Raw genomic sequence first — 26,194 nt, 5'->3', positions numbered from 1 at the left:
GTGTTTAGTTAGTATGCATACAATGTCTCTGGCCAGAATCCCAGTAAAGTCTCTACAGTATTAACCTCAATGGCGGCATTCATAGCGGTGCCATGATGTCATTTAAGTTTCTCCAAGAGTCCACGTGCACACGAGTGTCGTTCTGCCACGTCCAGAGGCAGCCGGCTTTAATGTGGATGCCTTCTAGCCATTACCATCCTATCCAGCTAACATTAGCGCAGCTTAGCTACGCAACATCTCTGCGGATGTGGCCGTCCTTACATCAGCATTCTCTTCATTGGCGGTATGAGTTTAGATGGGGCCCAAAAACAAGCCTGACCCACCATTGCAGCACTTTTGGGCCGGAGCCCGATTTGAAACCGACATTTTCTTAGTAAGTCAGCTGTTTTTCAGTGCAGTGGGGATCTGGGAAAGCAGCAAAATAAGCCGTTTCTATTTAGATTCCTCCTCAGTCAGGACTGTTTAACCTGATTTCAAAGCACAAATGTAAACAAATGATTTCAAAGCAGCAGAAAGCGAACAAACTATTTCCATGCACTTGGCACTGTTGCCAGCACCTCACTAAGAAGTATTGTTTGCTGTGCATCGGTCTACCTCCTGATCTATTCGGCAGGGGCTTGTCTTACCTGTTTTAGAATCAGATCCTCAGTTCTCTTCTCCGTCCCCGGCCCCCGCTAGATAGGATGATAGATATTATTCCCTCATTAATTAGATTTGGGAGCAGTCAGCCAGCTCGCTCCTCTCTCTCTCTCTCTCTCTCTCTCTCTCTCTCTCTCTCTCTCTCTCTCTCTCTCTCTCTCTCTCTCTCTCTCTCTCTCTCTCTCTCTCTCTCTCTCTCTCCAGTTGCGTGCCCTCGGTTTTAGTGGCATTAGAACGTATCGATTCCTTCTTCAAAAGAAAATACATATCAGATCCTTCTGTGCCACAGACAGTAGTCCGAAAATTAAGATGAAGAAGACAATTTAGACTATAATCAGTAGGAGAAATAGAGACATTTCTCCCATTAGGAACGGCTTGTGGCTGAGGGGGAGCATCAAGTGAAGCAAGCAGCAGAATAATTGGAGTGCTGGTCAAACATTTAAAAAAAAATAAAGGTCCTCTATTCAATGAATGCGTCCGGGCAGAGAATCAAACCTCTAGCTCTACATTTGTATGTTCCCCTCAGTTTCTTGCACGAATTTGAGTGGTCAGTGTTCAATGCAATACGCAAGGGCCAGTGGTATGGTTTTGCCAAAGACAGGAGGGTAGTGGGTAGAAGTAGAAGAAGTAGCAGAAGCGTTGTGCACGTTGCATTGTGGACTCCTCAAAAACCTAAATGGTGTCTCAGTAGCTCTATTGAGCTTTGTATGTATGTATGCATGTATGTATGTAAGTATGTATGTATGTAAACCGGTCTTATTTTGACATGCCCTGAGTGGGAGTCAAACCCCGGTCTCCCACACCGCAGGCGACATCGCAGACCACTATACCAAGAGGTGAATTCACTTCTTGGTAATGTGTCTGGATGCCTTTTAAGGGGAGTGAGTTTACTTGCAGTAAATTAAGTCCATCGTGACTGTGGATATACTCGCGGTACCTCCGTTACCCATGTATGTATGTACAGGCACGTTGGAACTTTAAATCGGTAGGGGGTGCGGCCTTTGAGATATATATTTTTTTTTTGCGCAGTGGAGAAAAACAGAGTCGGGACACATTTCCTTTAGTCTAGCCTGTACCCCCCAGACATGTTGCTGACCCCGTCAAAACAGTATCCTATCAGCCTCTCCATGGGCAGGTCGAGGCGTAAAAGATTGTCTTTTATACACAAAAACAGCGTCTCGGCTGTTGTGTCTGGGCCGGGCATTGTAAAAACCCCAAAAGAAGTTCTGAGCTTCCAAGTTGTCATCGGCGAACTGTATATTACACGAGAATTGTTCTTTTCCAGTGACATCAGTGGTTCCGTCAGCGCTCAAGCCAAAGAATGGGCTTTTGGATGCTTTGCCTCTAATTTGTCGCTGAATATCATGGGCAAACAGCTGTAAGATTTCGTTTTGGATGTTGTTGGACATCCAGTTGTCTCTCTTTTGGAGCCAATTCTTCAACTCGGGATCAGACTCGGTGCGCACTCTTTCCATCATCAGCTGCCATAACACCCCATCCCTATTTGCATCACCCCTCAGTGGAAGCCCCTGGTGCCCGAGGGGGGGTATAGGGGAACAGACTCAGTTAACTCTTCAATACCTGATGCTGAGGCTGAACCTGTCGTCTCTGTCTCTCTCTGACGTTTATCAGATTTAGTGGGACTGTCACTGGGACCGGCGGGACGTTTAGAAAATAAATCTGATATTTTTCTTTTCTGCAAGTAGGGATGGGTACCTTTCACATTTGAACCGATACCGGTACCGGTACCTGTGAATCGATACCGGTACCCAACGGTACCTTTTTTCTGTACTTTAGTCTCAAGAAATTTTATTTACCTACCTCAGTCGTGAAAAAAATAAATCCAAACTTCAAATAACTACAATTTCGACAGTTTTCGGCTTGCCATTGCTCCGACTGCTTTGTTGTTGAATCAAGTAAAATCCTAGGTAAGCATATATTGTGCGTGTGAACGTTGACATGAAAAGAAAAAAGTTACAAAAACAAAAACAAAAAAAAAGATTTATATTTTTTATTTTTTTTCTGTATCTCACTTGATTCGATACTTGGTAGTACCGACGTGTTTCGGTTCGGTACCTCAAAAGTACCGAATTCGGTACCCATCCCTATCTGCGAGTGAGACATTCTGTGCTAGCAAAGTCTGACTACTAGCTAAAATCGACTGACTGCGCAAGCACTGTATCACAGTAGCTCAGTGGTTCGTGGCGCGTGGGTAGGGCGGGAGACGGGAGGTGAATACAATTAGTTGTTTCACCTGTCATTCAATCAGTCTGTGACAGTCTGTCATCACTCGAAAATCTACTCTGCTCCAATCTTGTCGGTTTTACACGTATGATTGTGTACGTACAGTAGTGTAATGAATGAATGAAAACTTTATTTAACAGATTGGAGAATAGCTACAATACAGTACGGCTCAATACACACAATATTAAAATGGTGAAGTGCTTTGAGCAGGATAAACTTATAATATACAGTGTTACAGTTATACAGTTACAGTATATAATATACAAATATATAAATACTGGCATAAAAAATAAAATAAAATAAAAAAAATTATATTAAAAAAAAGATATATTCTTTGCAATAACTGAGGGGGGGTGCTGCCACACCCCCCGCAGCCCCCTTCCAACGTGCCTGTGTAAGTATGTATGTATGTATGTATGTATGTATGTATGTATGTATGTATGTATGTATGTATGTATGTATGTATGTATGTATGTATGTATGTATGTATGTATGTATGTATGTATGTTGTATGTATGTATGTATGTATGTATGTATGTATGTATGTATGTATGTATGTATGTATGTATGTATGTATGTATGTATGTATGTATGCAGGGGTGCAGTCGTAATATGGGCGAAGGCCAAACGCCCGCGCACGCGCATACATGTTCCCTCTGTTGCGCACAAAACAGATGATACACCTTGTCTCATCCTTCCAGTGAAGTCGGGAGATCAAGCAACCCCCCACCACACCTACAGGGCTTGTATTTGGTTGTCGGTATCCTATTATTATGCAAAGTCTAGGTGATAAGTGGCGCGACGAGTCATTTTATCACCTAGACTTTGCATAATAATAGGATGCGCGCACTTCGGCCTCAGTGACGAAGGCCAAACACTGTTTGACCGCGTTTGCCCAGCACTGCACCCCTGTATGTATGTATGCATGTATGTATGTACAGTATGTATGTATGTATGTATGTATGTATGCATGTATGTATGTATGTATGTATGTATGTATGTATGTATGTATGTATGTATGTATGTATGTATGTATGTATGTATGTATGTATGTATGTATGTATGTATGTATGTATGTATGTATGTATGTATGTATGTATGTATGTATGTATGTATGGATGGATGTATGTATGTATGTATGTATGTATGTATGTATGTATGTATGTATGTATGTATGTATATACAAAGCTCTATAATGAAAGCACAAGCTGCTGCTGAAATAAAGTATAAAATTATCCTTTTCTCTCCGAAGTCTCCTTTCTAATCCTCCAGCTGAGCTGTTCATTTCCAGTAATGGCGCCTTCTTGTGGTTTCCTGGGAAAGTCATTAAGTCATTAAGGCACCATTACCGGAAATTAACAGCTCAGCTGGAGGATTTGAAAGGAGACTTCTGAGAGAAAAGGGTAATTCTATTCTGTATTTCAGCAGCGGCTTGTGTTTTCACCCCACCAGTCTTTGTCGAGACTCTTTGAGCTTTCTGTTGATCCCTTCGAAACACAATGCAAACTTGCAATAATTAGTTGGGATGAGTTATTGACTTACCCCTCAGAATCTGCGACGGTTCGTAACAGAGCTTTGGACATACTGTGGCAACCCCAAGCCACCACTGGGCTTGGTGATTGAAGGGCGTTATGTGACGGCACAATGGCTCTGCCATTATTTTGTGAACCACAACTAGACTGTCTGTTTTATTCTGCAAACCCTACACCTGGAATTGCCACAATACATACATACATACAAAGCTTTTACAAATGCCTCGCCATCCGAAAAGGCTCAGCGGACAACAGGGCTGACACTGTAGAAGCATGTACGCGGCGCCAGGAATCACATGGAGGCCGCGTCCAGATACAGCGCAGGACGTGTGGAGAGTTGCCACCACCTGCATGGGGCGAGGCGGGGGACGCAACTTCAGAGGCTCTTTAGGCTGTGATTTGTCATCGGGGGTGACAGCCCCGCCGTAACAACCTGCCCAGGACAGAGAAAATGCAATGCGGACAGAATGGATTGGAGCATTTGAAATTTGAAATGTCAACTGTCAAATTTGCCGGTGTTCAATTTGGTTGGCGACAGGAACGGGGTTACAGTTCAGCGGGCAACGTCTGATGGGATATATTCATCATCATTGGGTAATTGTGTGGAGCTCACATGCGCTTAGGCGGGGAGGGAGGGAGGCAGGGATGAAGAGAGAGAGAGGAAGGGAGAGTAAAGACAGGGAGAGAGGTAGGACTGGAGACCATTAGAGGGCTCCGTTCTGATGAAATTATTCATGACTGTGTGAAAATCTGACGTTAGGCAAGAGGTGCTATTATTAAGATGCCCTGAGATATTGCGCTGAGATATTGCTAAACATTGTTGCTTCCTAACTGAGCCGTCATCATAGCAATAGGTGAGTGATTGGCAATGTAGGTGGTGGAGGTTTCTGCATCCACTGTTCCTTGTGCAGTTGCCAACCAGAACAGGGGAAGAGTTTTATTCCCGAATGATTTTGAAAATGATGTAAAAAAAAATTAAAAGATTTACACCACATCTGACAAAATAATAAAAAAAACAAAGTCATTATGAAATGTTATTGATGGTTTTTTAGACATCGTAAAACATTTGTTTGAAAAATATGGTGTATCATCTGTAGCCTTGAAACATTGAAAAAATCTATAGCAAATAACTATCCCCAAAAAAGATACAGCATTTTGGAATGAGTCCTCACTTCAATTTGTGTTACTGTATCCTTTGGTCATCATTTGGTCATCCTTTGACTAGTGTTGTTCACGAATGAGCTGTAAATGCGGCCACACACGGTACTCTTCATACCCAAATGAACACACTGTAATTGGGAACCACCAACGTTTCAGCGGCTGTAAATTTATACAAATCCCAAAGAAAGTCATTAGCGGGTAAATCCTGAAATCCGTGGCCATCTGAACTTTAACATTTTTTTTTACCTCCAACAGGGAGCCATTAGTAGAATACAAGAAGACATGTTGACTTGGCTGTGGCAGACGGTAGGGGGTCGAGCAGGTGCGTTGACCCAGAAGGGTGCTCCAGGCAGGTGTGGGGGGGGGGGGGGGGGGGAGGGGGCAGACACTTGACACTCCGTCTAACCACACGAGGCCGTGGTGGTTGACAGCTGGTGCTGCGGGCTGCATGAAAGTCACCATATCACGCAGGGCCTGATGGACTGCAGGTGATGCTTATGCTATTTTTATACCAAAGGCCCAGTGCCCTCAGGAGACAAGTGAAAAAGCACAGTTTTTCCACTGGCTTTCTTCTCTTTTCCTCTCGATCATTCTTTATTTCACCCTAGGAGAGTTGAGGGGTGCACCTTAATTTTCAGAGGTGCAGGGATTAACGTAAGGTTATGTATATAACCAAGTTCTATGAATTATGGCGACGCTCAGCATCATCTGCACTGTACTTCACTTCGTGCACGTGCACTGAATAAAAAATGCCACCATGTACCTTTACATCCCAACATTCGTCTGGCCACACCCCCATCCGCTTACCTTCATAAGCAGGTGTGTGGTCACCTACTCGCCTCCTTCCCAAACTTTCACCACAAGGCGAGATCAAGGGCCGCAGCGGCGTATGATGCTGAGCGTCGCCATAATTCATAGAACTTGGTTATATACATTACCTTACGTTCTATTTCATTATGGCTTTCGCTCAGCATCATCTGCACAAGAGAGGCTGAGCGGGAGCCATAGCCCGACAAATGTACCCCGCTGAGGCCCCCCACAACCATCAGACCGGGGAGGACCGAGCCCCCCGACCCTCCCTAATGGAGGATACCCCCCCTATTGGAGGCTTACGGGAGGGAGACGGATCCAACCGTGCGAAGAGGAACTCAAGCAACTCAGCGCACAGGGTGAGCAGACCGTGGCTTGACCCCACGACTACACACACGCACAACCCGCATGCCACCAGGGAACGAACGGAAGGAACAACCTCGTTACTGCCCCCAAAATCACGGGGTCAAAAGCAAACCCAACCCCGTGGCAAGGCTGTAGCAGCGGAGTGCGAAGGAAGACCCAGACCCACTGAAGGGACTGGATCCCCTGGAAAAAGGGGGCCCGGAGAGGTCAATGACGCCAGGCATCAGGACCCCACCAGGCGGTCACTTAGTGACACCGCCCCCCACATCGCCAGCGTATTCGGATAAGGCCCCTCCAAGAGCGGGCCCTTTCCCCCCAATAGCACACCGCCTGGCACACTGACCCTGCAGAACAGGCAGTCAGCATGGCCGTAAGCACTAAAAAAGGTTAACCAACGGAAGCAGGCAGCGCACCGGGGAAACCAGGCAGCAGGCTGTAACCTGAGCCTGGAGCACTGCGGACGAGACAGACGCCAAAGGAGTCAGCTGAAAACACCCCCCCGGCGGAAGGGCCGTATGCTGGTGTTGTTGATCACCATGACAAAGCCTCCATTTAAAAAAAAAACCCACCCAGAGGGGTCGAGGCAGAGAAGGCTGACATGATTGGCAGACTTCATGAACGTGCAGGGGCACACTCAACCGGGCAACCCGGGAGTTGACTCTGCTCCAACACACCAGGGAATCAACCACCCTCTCGGTACACAGACGGTGGTTGTTCCTATAACCCCTCAAGAAAAAACTTCAAAACACACCTGCGGGTATACACTGGCTATACCGCAGTACAAGTGTTTCAGTTTTCAAAAAAGGGTTATTCCAGGCCAGGACCGAACCTGCTTAGCTTCCGAGATCGGACGAGATCGGGCGTGTACAGGTTGGTATGGCCGTAAGCCATTACGATAGTGCAGAGTACAACATGTACCCAACAAAGGGTTTCCATAACGCCTAACCCTGTGACACCCGGGCCGACCCGGCATTTTTCCCCCCGAACGGGTTAACTGACCTGGACCAGCGCGACCAGACCAGCCCCGTGCCCTAACCACGCCGACATGCCCACTCCAGAAGAGTCAAGTCAAGTCAAGTCAAGAGTTTTAATTGTCACGGCATACAGGTATACAATGAAATGCGGGTGGTCTTGCCCGCAACGATGTGCAATACAGTGGTACAACATATAATAGAATCAAAAAATGAAAAAACAACATGTGCAGTAACCAGGTAACAGGTAACATGGAGTGACATCTCGGTATCTGTACATAGTTATTTACAGAGCATATGGGACATGCTAGTTAGCTTTGGTAGTGCAATACACTGTTCCTGATATTCTAATTTAAAGTGTCCTTTCCTTTTGGCCATAAGTGTGCGTGTGTGCGACATGAGTGTGTGCCCGCTCATGTTAAAGTGTTAAGTGGGCGTGCACAGCGTGCGTGTCGTGTGTGTGTTCATGTGTGCTTGTGTGTGGATAGTTCAATGTTCTGAGCACTCAATGTTCATTGTTCAGGGCTCTGATGGCCTGGGGGAAGAAGCTGAGGGGGTAGGTATGCGTGTTGATCTAAAACATGAAAAGAGGGCGCCACCCAGACGGTCCCATTTGTACCGCGCTCAGTGGCCCACCCCAAGGGCGTGAGACCCCTCTACCTATGTTCTGATCTATTCCGTTAACATCCCCCAGATATGAACGAGAATTCATCGAGACAACCTAGTAAACTGCCACTCGGAAGAGACAAAACTCCATCCCAGTTGCCCTATAAAAACGCTGTTTTAATAACAAGCAACCAAGGCGCACTTAGCTCCTGCGTGATTCTTAACAGAAACACCCCGAGCCAGCACTATGTACGCGTCGAGACCCAAACACATCAATGGATAGTCTAGCAAGACACCAAACATTGTTCCTCCAAGTCACCTGGGAGAACGACACGGAGCCGTCGTGCTTCATGTTCCTTCCTCTTTTTATTTAAAAAAGAAGGAAACACAGACTGACATGAATCCCACGTGACGCAGCTGAGGGTAATTTTTTTTTACATTTTTACATCCCACCACCCTCGCCACTGGGAGGAGACGGAAATCCCCAGAGAGACTTCCCACGCGAGCTGTATAGATTGAAAAGAATATATTGCAACATTGAGCTATGTAACACTTGGGTTAGGGCTCTCCGAGGAGGAGGCACTGAACCAATACACACTCAATAATCGAATTGAATCGAATACACACACAATAGAGTAGAACTCCTTTTTGAAGTTCTACTCACCTTGACAATCTGAGGAGGAGGCTCTGAAACTCTGAGGAGGCTCCCTCACAGGGAAGGAGAGTCCGAACTCACAGAAGGCACTTCTCCCCGAGGAGGAGCTTCGTGAGGAGGAGCTCTGACAACTCCCTGAAACAGATCCATAACATGGACCTGAACAACCCACGGAAGTCTTACCAACAGAGACACGCTCAGTGACGTACTCTATGGCGGGGGAATTTCCGCAGTGCACACGCCCAATCTTCCAGGGCGTGGGACCAGGAAACCCCCCCCCCCCTCTTACCCTGTAACGTGCCGAACAGCAACGTGACAGGAACCTTGAAGGACAGGAGGTTTTAACCCCTGACCAATCATAAAAGGGGAGGAAAGGATTACCAGTTCACCCCTTTACGACCCCACACCCATGATACGATGTAATGACAAGTAGAGCATGACACAGTCATAGCCTGCTACATGAAGCATCGAACAGCCTCACATAGCTCATGTGCTAACCTGCTATCTGATTTTTACTAACGAAAAACACAGAACAGAGAGGGCCCCTAACACTTTCACTGCCACTCACGAGATATCTCGGGTTTCCGATAGTTATGTTGAAAGCCACTCACGAGATTTCTCTGAATTTTAAATTTTTTTTTTTTTTAGCGATCTGAAATCATATTGCATCACGCAAGCCTACCCTAGTATACCCGAGCGCCGCCGGCGATCAGATGTGGAAAAAAGCGCCCCCTATCATCTCCCAGATGACATAAGGGATTTTGGAATGGACTCAATGAAAATGGATGGGGGAAAAAATCATGTACTCCACATTTTCCAGTCGACTGATGCAGCCGGGGTTATCACAGTTCATTCTGGAGCCTCTCAGGCCCGCGGAATCATGTACTGCACTGTACACACGTTGGATCCATACACTTATCGATTTTTTCGAATGGTGATCAGGAATTGGAATATACCAGTTGGATACCATCTGATGTCAGGTAAGGAATCTATGTTATCAGTGTTAGGATAATCAGACTAATTTTGATGAAGATATAGGCTGTTTTGTGAAATGGGCTCTTTCGGTTTCACTGTAAAAGTCCAAGAGGAAATGAACACGGCGATTATCCGTGCGCGGCTCGAATGTGCTTGCGTGCACGTATAATATTGATCATCTAGCGTTTATTCAAGTTTCAAGTTTCTTTAATAGTTGTCATACAGAAGTACAGAATACTTTTATACAAAATGCTTCTTACTGTTACGCTCCAGAGACTGTGCAAGACAAGATAAGTATGAAATAAAATAACATAGTATAGCATGTAAATTAGAAGTAAAAAATGAGGTCTTGAAAACGATTCATAAATAGGCCGACAAATATCAACGTTCTGGAATATTCCAGTAAAAGACGATTATCATAGAATGGTCTAGAATGAACTGTTTTTTACCTCAAAACGGGTGCTTTTCAAAATGCTCTCAAACGGAAATGAAGCGATAAAAAACCAATCTGCCTTGACAGCACTGACTGGAAAAGGATTCTTTGATAAGCGACGGGCAGATTAGACACATAGCCATAATTTAAAACATAGATTAGGCGATATTAAGCGTAACATTGGCGCCGATGGTGGCATTGAAGCGCTACCTCTGGCGCCACCTCGTGGCACAAAAAGTGTTAAGAGCCCCGGTACCAGACTTACACATGTGCTTCTGTGGGCCAAACCTAACCCAGTTGTAGATCACAAAACACACAACCCTTCATCACAACAAAAAATGGCAAAAGTACACTCTTGCTACAGAGGAACGCCGTTTTTTCATAACGAGAGAATACAGAATCCTCGATTATGTATTGGCCACAGGCCTTGCTAAGCACACATGATAAGTGACCAAACAATCTTTTCTATAGGAAAAAAAATGTCTCAAGCGGAAAGCACAACCCCAGCTATTAAGCTGAGGGTTACATCGTATCCCCACAAACACAGTGACACAATATATTGTAAACAACATGTCTGAGAGGAGGGTGGGGAAGCCCCAGGGAAACCAGGGGGATCACCCCTCCTTCCTTACCCTTGATACGACCAAGTTGAACAGGTAACCCTGTTAATATGTGAACACACTGTTCATTGTCATTACAGGCTGAGAAAAGAATTCATTCCTTAATCACATGTCACTAAGCATAGCTTCATAGGTTAATTAACCCCCTTAGTTGTGAGTTCACGTTACATGAACACACATATGTTCTCCTCACAACTAACCAGATCATTTTTACACATGTAAACAACAACCCGATTTCTATGGAGAGAGAAGCTATACCAGTGACAAGACAATTCACACACAACACGCGTCGTATCCTCAATGTATTGCAGCAACACACGTTTTGGAAAACATCGTTATTACAAAACATTTAGAAGGGAAGGAAAGAAGAAGTGTTTAAAGTCCGGTCGGGACTCCTACCCTGAGCGCAGGCCAAGAGAACTGCAATCTGGCTAACGGGACACCAAAGTTGAACACAGCATCTCCTGTGTTGGCGACGAGGGTAACGTTGCTGCGCCACCCAGCCGCTACGTTTCTCCATGTTGACGCAGTCCTCGCTGGCAGGGCTCCCGGTGTAGGTTCGACTAACATCCTCTGTCAAAGATGACGTCGTAGTCAGAGTGTTTAAGGCATAGTCATAGCAACGTTTAACAGTGTAGCATTAAGCTAACAGCCGTCCGACTGATAGCAACAAGCTAACGTTTACTAGCCTGGTAAACACAGCGAGCTAGCGCCGCAGCTAACAGCTGACTGGCTAACACAGTAGGCCACAACTAGCACGCCAGCTAAGCAGCTATCCGACTGATAGCAACAAGCTAACGTTTACTAGCCTGGTAAACACAGCGAGCTAGCGCCGCAGCTAACAGCTGACTGGCTAACACAGTAGGCCACAAACTAGCACGCCAGCTAAGCAGCTATCACCTGAACTGTACACAACAACATAACAAGCCACACTTCAGACAGGCCGCTGTCCAAGTCCCTCCCCTAAGAGGGAAAAAAAATGTCAAACACAGTTTTCAACGGTGATCCAGACATACAGCGGGGCCAGCACAATTCCCATTTCGGGGCTGCAGCCGACTTTGAGCATGGAACTCCCGATAAAGAAGATCCTATGCCCACATTTCCTCGTTAGGGTGTACTTTCATTTTTATGTGAAAGGTGGGGCCTGCACGGGACAGAGAAGCATCCGCTCGAGAATCCTGGGTTCACCAGGACCTGGTCGCGGCCCACTAGATTGACCATCATGGGCGTCAGACCAAGATCCTCCGACCGCCGTTTAAGCCGAGCAGAGGACCCCAGTCTGGAGTCGGCGTTTCGTAAAATTGTCAGCTAACCCCCACAGCATCAACAACAACCAGAGCTCGCAAGCAAAACAGTACGTACCCCACCCTGGAAACAACCGCTTCTCACAACAGTCGGTGCTTCCCACAGTCCAGCTGTATGGCCGGAGGGCAACCCCATCCAGCCGCAGCAAGGAGGACTGTAGCTGGGGAGCATGTCAGCGGTGTGAGCTCCTAATACGAAAAAGCCGTTGAAGGTCAGAATGATCATCATCTTCCAGACACTCCAGTAACGAAGACAATATCGCCGTATTTTCTCAAAATAGTGAGAGAGAAAATAAAGATATGATGTCAACGTATCTTCCCGTTCTTTTGTTTTCCAACTTTCTTCTACTAACAACCTCGTCAAGTGGGGATCTACCGAAGGCACTTCCTTGTGGTGAAAGTGAAGAAGGAGGCGAGTAGGTGACCACACACCTGCTTATGAAGGTAAGCGGATGGGGGTGTGGCCAGACGAATGTTGGGATGTAAAGGTACATGGTGGAATTTTTTATTCAGTGCACGTGCACGAAGTGAAGTACAGTGCAGATGATGAACTTTAGGTTAGTTGTAACGTTAGTTTAGGTTCGTGTTAACGTTAGATAATGTACAAAATAAACGTTTTCCGCTGCTATAAACGTCGCACTTTTATTTTGAAAACCCCAAAAAGGAAGTCATTATATTTGCTTTACCATCCTCCTGTTCTGCGTTAGCTCCGGTTAGCTCCGAGCGTCCAGTAGTTAGTAGTATATTATCAATACCAGCCATTGGATTACTGTTTTCTAAATTGGGGAGGCTTTTAATCGTCAAGGTAAGAGGATTTTAAGTCATGGTATCCATAAACTTCAATCGGTTCGGATCCTTTGAAGGAATGAGAATATCAACAAACCTGTAGGGAACGTCACGCTACTGTCCTGCCTCACTTCCAGTGATGAAGCTAAGCTATGCTAACGGAGTGACTGTTCCCTAAGCTAAATGCACGCACAGAGACAAAAAAGGTATGTATCTTCTTGTCTAACTCCAGGGAAGATGTTAAATAAGCTAATTTCCCAAAATGTTGGAGTTTTCCTTTAACACTTAATCATCTCTGATTAGCCACAGATCTAAAGTATATAAACAGGAATATACACGTCTCCTCCTGATACTGTATGTGTTCAAACCATGTAGTGTAATGATAGAGGAAAGACAGATAGATACCAATTTCCTTGTTCAGTAGAAAGAAAAATACGAAGCGTTATCTGGCTGCAAGCTAGCCTAGCTTAGCACAAATGAATGGAAGCGGATATGGATCAGCTAGCCTAGCTAATGGCCAAAAACGCCCTCTCCCGAGTTTTACATTTGGCTATCTGTTCCTATCTGCTTCCATTCATTTGTGCTATGCTACAGTAGGCTAGCTTGCAGCCAGATAGATTTCTACTAAGCGCACAGAGAGGAAATTGGTATCTATCTTCTTGTTTGACTCTAGAGAAGATAGTGCATTTCCCATAATGTTGGCGTGTTAAGTTACTCTAATGTTAATTTCACCAGCTCCATTGTTTCTACAACTGATTGAATACCGAATACATTTTGTTTTATGATAATGCAATATGCCAGAGGCATCCTTCATTCAACACAATACATTTTTGGCATTAAAGTCAGCTGTTGCTTTTTCTTCTGAAATTCCCCAATGATTTTTTTAAATGCCCCAGGGCTAAACATTTATCAGCTCTCTCTCTCTCTCTCTCTCTCTCTCTCTCTCTCTCTCTCTCTCTCTCTCTCTCTCTCTCTCTCTCTCTCTCTCTCTCTGAAGATATGCCTGCAGCATGTATCGGATGTTTGACTGTGATTTATGTCACAATTGATGGGGAAAAACATAGATGAACCAATTATGACACAAGTAGGAGGTGAAAAGTAAAGCAAGTTATTGTTGCGGTCGACACCATCTACACAGCATCAATGGCAACATTCTGCAGGGTGTGGGCGTGCACCAAGAGTCTGTGTAGGGTTAGACCGCATTTTGGAACAACGTGGACGGGGGTGGTGGCGCAATAACGATAAAAACGATGTTCAGTCACCTGAGACAGTGTGCCCCACCCGCACCGTGAAGACCGCGAGAAGCATGAAATGTATATACTGGTCCAATCCGGCTGTCGCAGTACAGCAGAGTCTAGTGTATGGGTGAGGGGTGTCAGTGTGAGAGTGTTGACTGTGTGTTCTGCAGATGGCAGGAGTGAGTCAGGGCCCCGCCCGCCCCACTGTGAGGTCCCACAGACAAGAAGGGCCAGGCCTGCTGATTTGCTCCAGCGCAGTTTGCTCGCCGAGCAGTTTGCTCCTGATTTGCTCCAGTGTGCTCGCCGAGCAGTTTGCACCTGACAGCACAGTTGGCAGATATCAGGAAGGGGAAAAATAAACCCCGAAATGAGGCATAGACATAACAGTATTTTTCACCATTAGTATTCCGTTTATTTCATATTATATTTTGTTTACTTCGTAATGTATAGAGCTTGCTTTATTTGTATTTTCATGACACATTGCATCCTTTGTTTTTGTCACTATCTTTCGTCATTTATATGTGCTGCTTAATATAGCCTATAAACAAATCTGTCTATTTATCGATACTCCCATCAATCGACAATCATGACATTGCATTACTGCTGATCAGCACGCCTATCAGGTTAACTGGTGGGAAAAAAAATTGTAACGATAGCAGGCAAAAATCTCCAGACATGTTTTGGCCATTCGAGACCATTTTCAAATGTCCAATTTAACGAATTTAGTTTGCTCATAAAATGCTTAAAATGTTAAATGTGATTATAATAGACGAGTTTCAAGTTTCAAGTTTCTTTAATAGTTGTCATACAGAAGTACAGAATACTTTTATACAAAATGCTTCTTACTGTTACGCTCCAGAGACTGTGCAAGACAAGTTAAGTATGAAATAAAATAACATAGTATAGCATGTAAATTAGAAGTAAAAAAAATGAGGTCACAGTGTTCAGTATAGACATATGTACAATGTTCGATGCAGAATAGACGTAACTGAGTTACCATATAATATACAATACTATGCAGTGTACTAATATACAATACTATATAGTGCAAGGCAGAAATGGGATGAGGTGCAATTTAGATACAATTTTTACAGTAGGTGTACGAGTTGTAGTGCAAATCCTTTATCAATAAATATAAAGTGTGTTTGTGTGATCTAAAGTGTGGAGAGTGGGTGCTGCAGTGTGTTGTGTTGTTAATGTATAGCGATGTGCATGGGCTGACTGCCTGCAGAATGTTAATTTGGGATAAATAAATAATAATGGGTTTCTTTATTTATTTCCGTTGTATTGTGCATGATGACATACATAATCAAATGTCCAATCTAATTGTTCTATTCATGCAAATATTTGAAGCATTTTTAGTAAGGTGACTAACCTCTCAAGCACTCATTGCTTTGTTCACTCACTCATGTGTCATGTTATTTAATATAGGCAGTGTCCTGAAATAACTTCATCTATCAGTAGTGCCGAATTTCTCAATTATCCGCTTGAAATAATTAATCAAAATGTCCAATCTAACTAATTTCGTTTGCTCATAATAGCCTACTGCTGAATAACATGGACAAATACAATTATAAATTAGAATATTTTTTGGAGCACACCTGTCCATAGTGCTGAATCTTTATACCGAATTTAAGCACTGTGCCAGTGAAGATTGTTAGAGTGGGTACGTTTAGACAGCATGGTGGTGTGGTAGGAGGTAGAACCCGAACACAGACAGGCAGGAGGCAGGTGTTGCTTCTCAAACAAAATAATGTTTATTTGTGAAGGAGCAATAAGGCGTTCACGCCGACAACGGTGAATAAAGAAAAGGAGAGACTACTCTCGTCTCTAACAAACAGGGAAAATAAAAAGAGACAATACTGTCTCCAAAATATGAGAACGCTATACTGAGCTAACGACAAAATAGGGAAAGTAAGGGGGAGAACACACTGTCTCCAAAAACGAGGCACAAACAAAAGACGTCGGACGACGGTGCTACATAAGCACATAACAGTATATACAAACAAGAATGCAAGCGAGGTAATACTAATTGCCTGCGTCTGGCAACAATTACTGTTGCCATGATCACCTGTGACGCTGGCAGTGACGCTGGCAATGATGCCTGCTTAGGGCTTTGCGCTTAGTTACCACCATGTCTCTGAAGACGGTAGGAGCGTGGCTTAATAAACTGTGCGGTGCAATCTTCGCCGGCCGAAGTGAATTTGGTGCTTTTTTGGACGAGGCTCATTTGCATAGAAAGGGGAACATGTTACACCCATATTACCTCATTTAAATATGCGCTAAATGCACCGGATGCAATGCTGATGGAACACAGTTACCACCTCATTTCACCCGTTGCGCCTCCTCTGTGGATAGCAAACTGTGTTTCGGAGCTATTTGCGCCGGCTTAGCGTCGGAAAAAGCTGCGCAATCTCTTTGTGGATTCGCCCCTGAGAGTCAGGCCTGCCACAGTCTGATGTGATAACACTAAGAGTCAGGCCTGCCACAGTCTGATGTGATAACACTGAGAGTCAGGCCTGCCACAGTCTGATGTGATAACACTAAGAGTCAGGCCTGCCACAGCCTGATGTGATAACACTAAGAGTCAGGCCTGCCACAGCCTGATGTGATAACACTAAGAGTCAGGCCTGCCACAGTCTGATGTGATAACACTGAGAGTCAGGCCTGCCACAGCCTGATGTGATAACATTGAGAGTCAGGCCTGCCACAGCCTGATGTGATAACACTAAGAGTCAGGCCTGCCACAGCCTGATGTGATAACACTAAGAGTCAGGCCTGCCACAGCCTGATGTGATAACACTAAGAGTCAGGCCTGCCACAGCCTGATGTGATAACACTGAGAGTCGGGCCTGCTACAGTCTAATGTGAGAACACTGAGAGTCAGGCCTGCCACAGCCTGATGTGATAACACTGAGAGTCAGGCCTGCCACAGCCTGATGTGATAACACTGAGAGTCAGGCCTGCCACAGCCTGATGTGATAACACTAAGAGTCAGGCCTGCCACAGCCTGATGTGATAACACTGAGAGTCAGGCCTGCCACAGTCTAATGTGATAACACTGAGAGTCAGGCCTGCCACAGTCTAATGTGATAACACTGAGAGTCAGGCCTGCCACAGTCTGATGTGATAACACTAAGAGTCAGGCCTGCCACAGTCTAATGTGATAACACTGAGAGTCGGGCCTGCTACAGTCTAATGTGATAACACTGAGAGTCAGGCCTGCCACAGTCTGATGTGATAACACTAAGAGTCAGGCCTGCCACAGTCTGATGTGATAACACTAAGAGTCAGGCCTGCCACAGTCTAATGTGAGAGTCAGATACAAGAAGCACCGCAACACGCCTAATACACTCGATGGGGAGCTTCTGCGTAAAATCACACACACGCAGGGACACACTCCAGTGGCATTTATACATGTGTGACACCGACACGCACACACACACACACACCAACACATTGTCTTCCACATGCGCTAACACGCCAGGTGTCCATGTAGCCCAGAGCTCACGCAGTATGCGCCTCTACACAGATAACACACATAACCTTTGCACACGTGCACACTCACGCACTCCCAGTGAGGAAAGGGTGTGTGGGCGAGCGGGTCTCATCCCTGTTGTCAACAGGATGAGGAGCGGGAGATGGAAGCTCGGGCATCAGTCTCCTCGGGGCTGGCTTAGGGATTTCCTCTCAAGAATAGAATGGGGAAAATACAGGACCATATAAATAGATTCTCCCCGCTCAAAATACTGATACAGCCACAGAGGGAGGGGTAGAGGAGCAAGACGAGATTTGCATTGAATTCCCCTGCATTCTCTGTTGTCCCCTGTGCGCTCTGCCGTCACATGTGTCTTTGTCTCGCTTAAGTGTTTTATTGTGCTCTTTTTGTTCGCCTCGCACAGCCAAGCAATTACATGAGCAAAGGTGCTTCTCGTAAATCTGCCGTTGATAGGGATTTACTGTTGCTGAGTTCAAATTTGGCACGTTAATGTTCTGTGGATTTTTTTATTTTATTTATTGGGGGTGGGTATGTCAGAATTCTAGATGGGTAACAGATGTGTGTGTCTGTTATGTCTGTGATGCCTGCAGGTTGGAGAGGAGCCAGCCGGTCTCTGCTCCGTACCATCTGCAGCTGGAGGACTGTCTGACTGCTAACCAGGTGCCCACCCCAGAGCTCATCCAGGGATACGTCAAAAAGGTAAGCCCAGGGACAAAGCCTGCATGAGTGGAAGGGGTACTACTCAGACAGGGGGTTGGAGAGAGGGAGGGAGGGAGAGAGAGAGAGGAAGAACTAATGAATGGATGGTGGCTGGTTGAATAGGAAGAGAAAGAGGGAAGGAGAAATGTATGTATGGATAGATAGATAGATAGATAGATAGATAGATAGATAGATAGATAGATAGATAGATAGATAGATAGATAGATAGATAGATAGATAGATAGATAGATAGATAGATAGATAGATAGATAGATAGATAGATAGATAGATAGATAGATAGATAGATAGATAGATAGATAGATAGATAGATAGATAGATAGATAGATAGATAGATAGATAGATAGATAGATAGATAGATAGATAGATAGATAGATAGATAGAGAGAGAGAGAGAGAGAGAGAGAGAGAGAGAGATAGAGAGATAGATAGATAGATAGATAGATAGATAGATAGATAGATAGATAGATAGATAGATAGATAGATAGATAGATAGATAGATAGATAGATAGATAGATAGATAGATAGATAGATAGATAGATAGATAGATAGATAGATAGATAGATAGATAGATAGATAGATAGATAGATAGATAGAGAGAGAGAGAGAGAGATGAGAGTGAGGAGAGAGAGAGAGAGAGAGAGAGAGAGAGAGAGAGAGAGAGAGAAGAGAGAGAGAGAGAGAGAGAGAGAGAGAGAGAGAGAGAGAGAGGATAGATAGATAGATAGATAGATAGATAGATAGATAGATAGATAGATAGATAGATAGATAGATAGATAGATAGATAGATAGATAGATAGATAGATAAGATAGATAGATAGATAGATAGATAGATAGATAGATAGATAGATAGATAGATAGATAGATAGATAGATAGATAGATAGATAGATAGATAGATAGATAGATAGATAGATAGATAGATAGATAGATAGATAGATAGATAGATAGATAGATAGATAGATAGATAGATAGATAGATAGATAGATGATGGATTAGAATTATGGATGGAGGATGGCTTAATGGTAAGAGGACAGGTGGATGGATTGGTGGATGGATGGATGGATGGATGGATGGAGGATGGCTGAATGGTAAGAGGACGATTCAAATTCTGACAAATCTTAATGTCAAATGTGCCTACAGCATATAGCAAAGACTTAATTAAACTTTAATATTGACCCATAAAAACATACGGTATCTGTAATTTCTCTGAGGTCATTACGCTGCATCATCATGGTGACATAATCGTTGGGTTTAATCATCAACATCTGGCCCTCTGCCATTAATATTATTAGGCATGCAAGCAAAATCCTATAGGACCTCATTACAGTTGATTATCATAGTAATCTACTACAGCTTTGCAGGGTCCTTTGGAGACGGTTCCATGTTAGAAATCTATTAAAAAGGGAAATGGAAGGACATGAAGGAGAAGTCCACTACCTCAAGGGTCTCTCTTTCTCTCTCTCTCTCTCTCTCTCTCTCTCTCTCTCTCTCTCTCTCTCTCTCTCTCTCTCTCTCCTCTCTCTCTCTCTCTCTCTCTCTCTCTCTCTCTCTCTCTCTCTATGGTTTTTCATCTTGACCTTCACGCACCCTCCTCCTCCTCCTCCTAATGGTGCCACTCTAATAACTTACAGGGGAAATAGGAAATGTGCTTTCAAGTTGAAATTGAAATGGCTTTTTATGGCAGTGCTGCTGATACTCTGCGATAGTCTGGTAAGTAAGGGTGTGTGTGTGTGTGTGTGTGTGTAGGGGGGGGGGGGGGGGGGCAGAGGGTCTGGATTTGTATTTATTTTTTTATTTTTATTTATGTTTATGCATGAGTTTCCACAAGGAAGTAGGCCTACTGTCGAATGCTCTCCCATATCAGGTGTCCAAGTCGGATAATTTGAGGATCTCTAGGTGGTACATACATTGTGACATAATTGACTTAACCAACTGCTGATTGGTTAAAGTATTGTAGTTCAGTAAACAAAAAAACAGTCAACCAAATATTTCATTCACAACACATTGTTTGATAACTGTCCTGAAGTCTGAGTACCAAACAAATCAAGAAATAAGCAGCCAGAACTAAATCAGAACTTCACAACCTCCATGTATGTTTTTATTTCCCATCAAAAAGCACATGAACCTGTGGCGGTCCGATATCCAAGAAAGGCAGTGAGAGAAAAGTCTACACAACATGCACATGAACACAGCATTAGCGGATGTCGTAGCGGATGACGGCAGGAAGGATGTGAGTGAGAGGGAGGGGATGAACATGGGACGTTGCAGGACATGGTTTTCTGTACGCCTTACACTTAATTCACAATGTCATCTGTTTTAGTGGGCTGTTTTTCCTCAATGCAATCTCCGCTTCCAGAACAAGGCAGCGACCCACTCCTCTGACATCATGTGATGGAGCAGAGCGTGAAGCTCTGCTTGATATGTTCCCACACAAAAGCAATTCACAATGTCTAGGAAAGTATTCAGCCTCCTTCACCTTTTTTCACACTTTGTTATTTTATAGACTGCATTTATAATTGATTACATGTATTTGATAGAGCAAAGACTGAAACTGGAGATTGAGGAATCCAAACCTGTCACTCACTGGAGAAGGGGGTAGATCATGCTCCAGAGTTAAACATCCCCTCCTCAAAAACATGTTTTTTATGGTTAACTCCTCTTGGAGGCATGACTTTGGCTGATTTGTGCAAAACTTTTTCAGTAGTTTATTGAACATTATTTTGTGGGAAAACATGTTTATACAAATTGTTAATGTTATTCAATATAGAACATCTCTAAGCTAAATTCTGACAGGGGTAAAATGGGCATGGGCCTTTTCAAACAGGTCCATTGACCCCTCACCTCAAGATATCTGAATGAACAGTCTTCTGTTTACAGTCAGGCCCAATTCATTCTAGTCCCATCACATGTGGTTTATGGTAGTCCGATCCAATGTGGTTTATGGTAGTCCCATCCCATGTTATTTATGCTAGTCCCATCACATGTGGTTTATGGTAGTCCCATCACATGTGGTTTATGGTAGTCCCATCACATGTGGTTTATGCTAGTCCCATCACATGTGGTTTATGGTAGTCCCATCACATGTGGTTTATGGTAGTCCCATCACATGTGGTTTATGGTAGTCCCATCACATGTGGTTTATGGTAGTCCCATCACATGTGGTTTATGGTAGTCCCATCACATGTGGTTTATGCTAGTCCCATCACATGTGGTTTATGCTAGTCCCATCACATGTGGTTTATGGTAGTCCCATCACATGTGGTTTATGCTAGTCCCATCACATGTGGTTTATGCTAGTCCCATCACATGTGGTTTATGGTAGTCCCATCACATGTGGTTTATGGTAGTCCCATCACATGTGGTTTATGGTAGTCCCATCACATGTGGTTTATGGTAGTCCCATAACATGTGGTTTATGGTAGTCCCATCACATGTGGTTTATGGTAGTCCCATCACATGTGGTTTATGGTAGTCCCATCACATGTAGTTTATGGTAGTCCCATCCCATGTGGTTTATGCTAGTCCCATCACATGTGGTTTTTAGCCAAAACCATGATGTTTTTTGGGGGTCATCCCTATGTTCCCCGGGTTCTATGTTCCCCACTTTTTCTAAATAAAAAAAATGGTCCTATGCTCCCCGCTCCCGAAAAAGAGGTTCTATGTTCCCCGAGCTCACCCGCTCCCAGAAAAAAAAGGGTCCTATGTTCCCCGGGTTCTATATTCCCCGATCCAAGGAAGCATGCAGCTCTGCCCGTAAGAGCGCACCGGCTACCGGCGGCGTGAAAAAGCCACATCGTTACAGGCCCGGTACAAAAAATACATTCATAACAAACTGTAGTCTAACCTACAATCCTTGTCATAAATGTGGAAATAAATACTTACCTACTAAATAGAAATACCAAGCGTCTTTCTAGTAACTAGGGGTGACAGTGGCTCAGGAGGTAGAGCAGTCGTCTGGCAATCCGGAGGTTCCCGGTTCGATTCCCGCTCCTCCCGGGCAGCGTGTCGAAGTGTCCTTGAGCAAGACACTTAACCCCTAATTGCTCCCGATGAGCAGGTTGGCGCCTTGCATGGTTGCCTCCGCCGTCGGTGATTGAATGTGTGAATGAATGGGTAAAATGTGAGTGATAAAAGCACTATAGTGATAAAAGCGCTTACCATTTATAACTAACGTGATTGATTTGAAAGACGCTTTAGTGTGGTGCAGAGAGAGAGAGAGTGCAGTGTTCTTGTTCTTAATTAATGTGTTCTTAATTATATCTTCTATTTCATCATCCAAACAGCCAAATATGCCTATTTATTGAATATTTGTACATACTACTACTGGCGTTTATAGGCATTAGACGTTGAGCAGTCATCGAATTACAGTAGATAACAGTTTATTGCCTTAAAATGGAACACAATATAGAACAATTAGAACATCTAAATAATAGCCTAAGAAATAACAATAATGTAGTATTAATTAACAATTAAATAGTCTAACATTAAATAACAATTAAATAAGATGCACAGTGAGTCTTGTGTGTGTGTGTGTGTGTGTGTGTGTGAACAGAAGTCCACGAGTTAAATTGCCTTTCCAGCGCCTGGTCAGAGAAATCGCCCAGGACTACAAGACCGACCTGGTCGGCCTGTTTGAGGACACCAACCTGCGCGCGATCCAGGCCAAGAGGGTGACCATCATGCCCAAAGACATCCAGCTGGCCCACCGCAACCGTGGAGAACGCGCTTAATTTGGCTGTGTTTTTCTAACCCAAAGGCTCTTTTAAGAGCCACCACCGTAATCATGAAAAATACATTCCATTTACATTTACATTTACATTTAGTCATTTAGCTGACGCTTTTATCCAAAGCGACTTACAAGTTCTGTACGACAAGACAGCAAGAAGGGTACAACTCTATCAGCTGAGTAACAATGTTCATCAAAGTGTTGCGTGTTACAGTGTAGGCAGTGGCGGCCGGTACATTCTTCCCATGGGGGGGCGCTATACCAAACATTTTGCAAACATGTACCACGCATTGGCATGTCACTGGCAGCGGACAGCTGACCAGCGAACACTGACTCCCACAAGTACTACCAAACCACCAACAACACACAACCAGTCAAATAAAGTACAGTCTAATTCACACTTGAAACACGTACTACTAACACAAGCGTAGCTGAGTGGCTGAGAGAGAGAGAGAGAGAGAGAGAGAGAGAGAGAGAAGAGAGAGAGAGAGAGAAGAGAAGGAGAGAGAGAGAGAATCACGTTAGTTAGTTAGAGAGAGAGAGAGAGAGAGAGAGAGAGAGAGAGAGAGAGAGAGAGAGAGAGAGAGAGAGAGAGAGAGAGAGAGAGAGAGAGAGAGAGAGAATCACGTAGTAGTTAGAGAGAGAGAGAGAGAGAGAGAGAGAGAGAGAGAGAAGAGAGAGAGAGAGAGAGAGAGAGACGTTAGCTGAGTGGCTAACAGCGGCTAGCGTTAGCTGAGTGGCTAAGAGAGAGAGAGAGAGAGAAGAGAATTAACTCACTTTGTTTAATTGAAACGTGGTCCAGCCGGAGGCTTAATAAAGTGTATGTCCACTGACTGTCCCCCAGACTGTTGTCGATGTATATTCCACTGCCCACTGTCCAGACTCGAGACTGCATCACAACACAGCAACTACCTGGCGATCTGCCATCCACTTCTGCAAAATGCGGCTACGGAAAAGTACTGTCGTCGCCGCGTCGGCCAATCAGAGAGCGTCTCCGCGAAATGCGGCTACGGAAATAAAAAAAACTGCTAAGGTTGCTTGCCTAGACCGCTTCAAATCGCGCCCGGCTTCCACATAATACATCATATTTCAACGCACAGCGCGGTACGCACTGATTGCTGCGACGGATACAGCGATGACGCACTCAGAGCGCTATTGCGTCTAGCCCGGGCGAGAAATACGGCTAGGGAGAAATGCGGCTATGCGCAGGTGAGTCACTTCCTGTTCAGGAAAACGATCATTTTTTATTTGATATATTAACGTTATATTGTGCATTGGAAACACAAACATACTTAAAATGAGTAAATATTATTAATTTAACATGTTTATATTATTTATAGGGCTATAAAAACAAAAAACAAAAACAATTTTTTTTTCTTCTCTCCCTTTTAACAGGAGGGTCGGCGCCCGAGCGCCCCCAGTGGCCAGCCGCCACTGAGTGTAGGTTAGTTATTAGGACAAGTGCATGACAGTAAGGTTAGTCAGGGTTAGATTTTTTTATATCATTTCAGATATGGTTGAAGAAGTGAGTCTTTAGTCGACGGCGAAAGATTGGACGGATTCGGCTGTCCTAACTGGGATGGGTAGTTCATTCCACCATTGTAGGGCAAGGACTGAGAATAGGCGGCTTCTCTTTGATGACCCTCCGGGAGCTTGGATAGGAGTGGATCTGAGGCGGCCAGAAGATGCAGAGCGTAGGGGTCTGAGGGTGTGTAGTTAGAGACCATTGACCGGAGGTAGGCGGGAGCGGTTCCCTTTGCCGCACGTATGCTAGGTCGAGGGCCTTGAAGCGGATACGTGCAGCAATGGGGAGCCAGTGCAGGTCCCTAAGAAGTGGGGTGACATGGGCCGACTTTGGTAGGTTTGAGATCAGGCGGGCCGCTGCGTTTTGAATGAGTTGAAGAGGCTTGGTGGCAGTGGCCGGGAGGCCAGCTAGCAGTGAGTTGCAGTAGTCGAGGCGGGAGATGACTGTTGATTGGACGAGAAGTTGGGTGGCTTCTTTTGTCAGGAAGGGGCGTATCCTTCTGACGTTGCTCAGGAGGAATCTGCAGGTTCTGGTTGTCCCTGCGATGTGAGCAGAGAAGTTCAACTGGTCGTCGAGGACATCACTAAGGTTCTTGGCGGTCGGGGACGTGGTCACAGCTGCATTCTCGACTGTGATGGAGAGGTCGGTCAGGGGGGAGGATTTGGCTGGCAGGTGGAGCAATTCTGTTTTGCTTAGGTTCAGTTTGAGGTGGTTGGTCGTCATCCAGGCGGAGATGTCGGACAGACAGGCCGAGATCCGCTCAGAGACGTGGATATCTGAGGGAGGGAAGGAGAGGAAGAGTTGAGTATCATCGGCATAACAATGATATGAGAAGCCATGAGACGTGATAATGTTACCCAGTGATTTAGTGTAGAGGGAGAAGAGAAGGGGTCCTAGGACCGAGCCCTGGGGGACACCCGTCCGGAGGGGGCGGGTGGCCGACAGAGTCCCTCTCCATGACACTTGGTAGGAGCGGTCGTTTACTCATTAATTCGACATGCTTTTTGTATTATACTGTAGGCTACATTATTCTGATTACTATAGGCCTATAGCCTATAACATGAGACATATTTCTTCAATGAGACACATATATATATAGGCTTATATATAATTCTGTATTTATATACTGTATATATACAGTAGGCTACATTATTCTGTATTTTTCTCAAAAGTAAATTAAAGAAATACAGTAGAGATATCTGCCAATAATCAATCCAAAATAAGCTTTTACACAGACAGTACACACACACACACACACACACACACACACACACACACATACACATACACACAAGACTGTGCATCTTATTTAATTGTTAGACTATTTAATTGTTAATTAATACTAAATTATTGTTATTATAGGCTATTATTTAGATGTTCTAATTGT

General features: G+C 44.5%; 1 protein-coding gene across 1 annotated transcript in view; it reads left to right on the top strand.

Annotated features, from left to right (window-relative positions):
• The window catches only part of rftn1b (raftlin, lipid raft linker 1b), a 329,875-nt gene that overhangs the window by 122,170 nt on the left and 181,511 nt on the right, over nucleotides 1-26,194 (top strand). Inside the window, exon 4 of the mRNA XM_084335672.1 lies at nucleotides 18,430-18,538. Coding sequence (XP_084191798.1) covers nucleotides 18,430-18,538 — 109 coding nt within the window. The remainder of the gene's footprint in view (nucleotides 1-18,429; nucleotides 18,539-26,194) is intronic.

The sequence above is a fragment of the Notolepis coatsorum genome (genome assembly GCF_963971535.1).
Source record: "Notolepis coatsorum genome assembly, chromosome: 19".
NCBI lineage: Eukaryota > Metazoa > Chordata > Actinopteri > Aulopiformes > Paralepididae > Notolepis > Notolepis coatsorum.
This window is presented reverse-complemented; position numbering and strand designations above follow the sequence as displayed.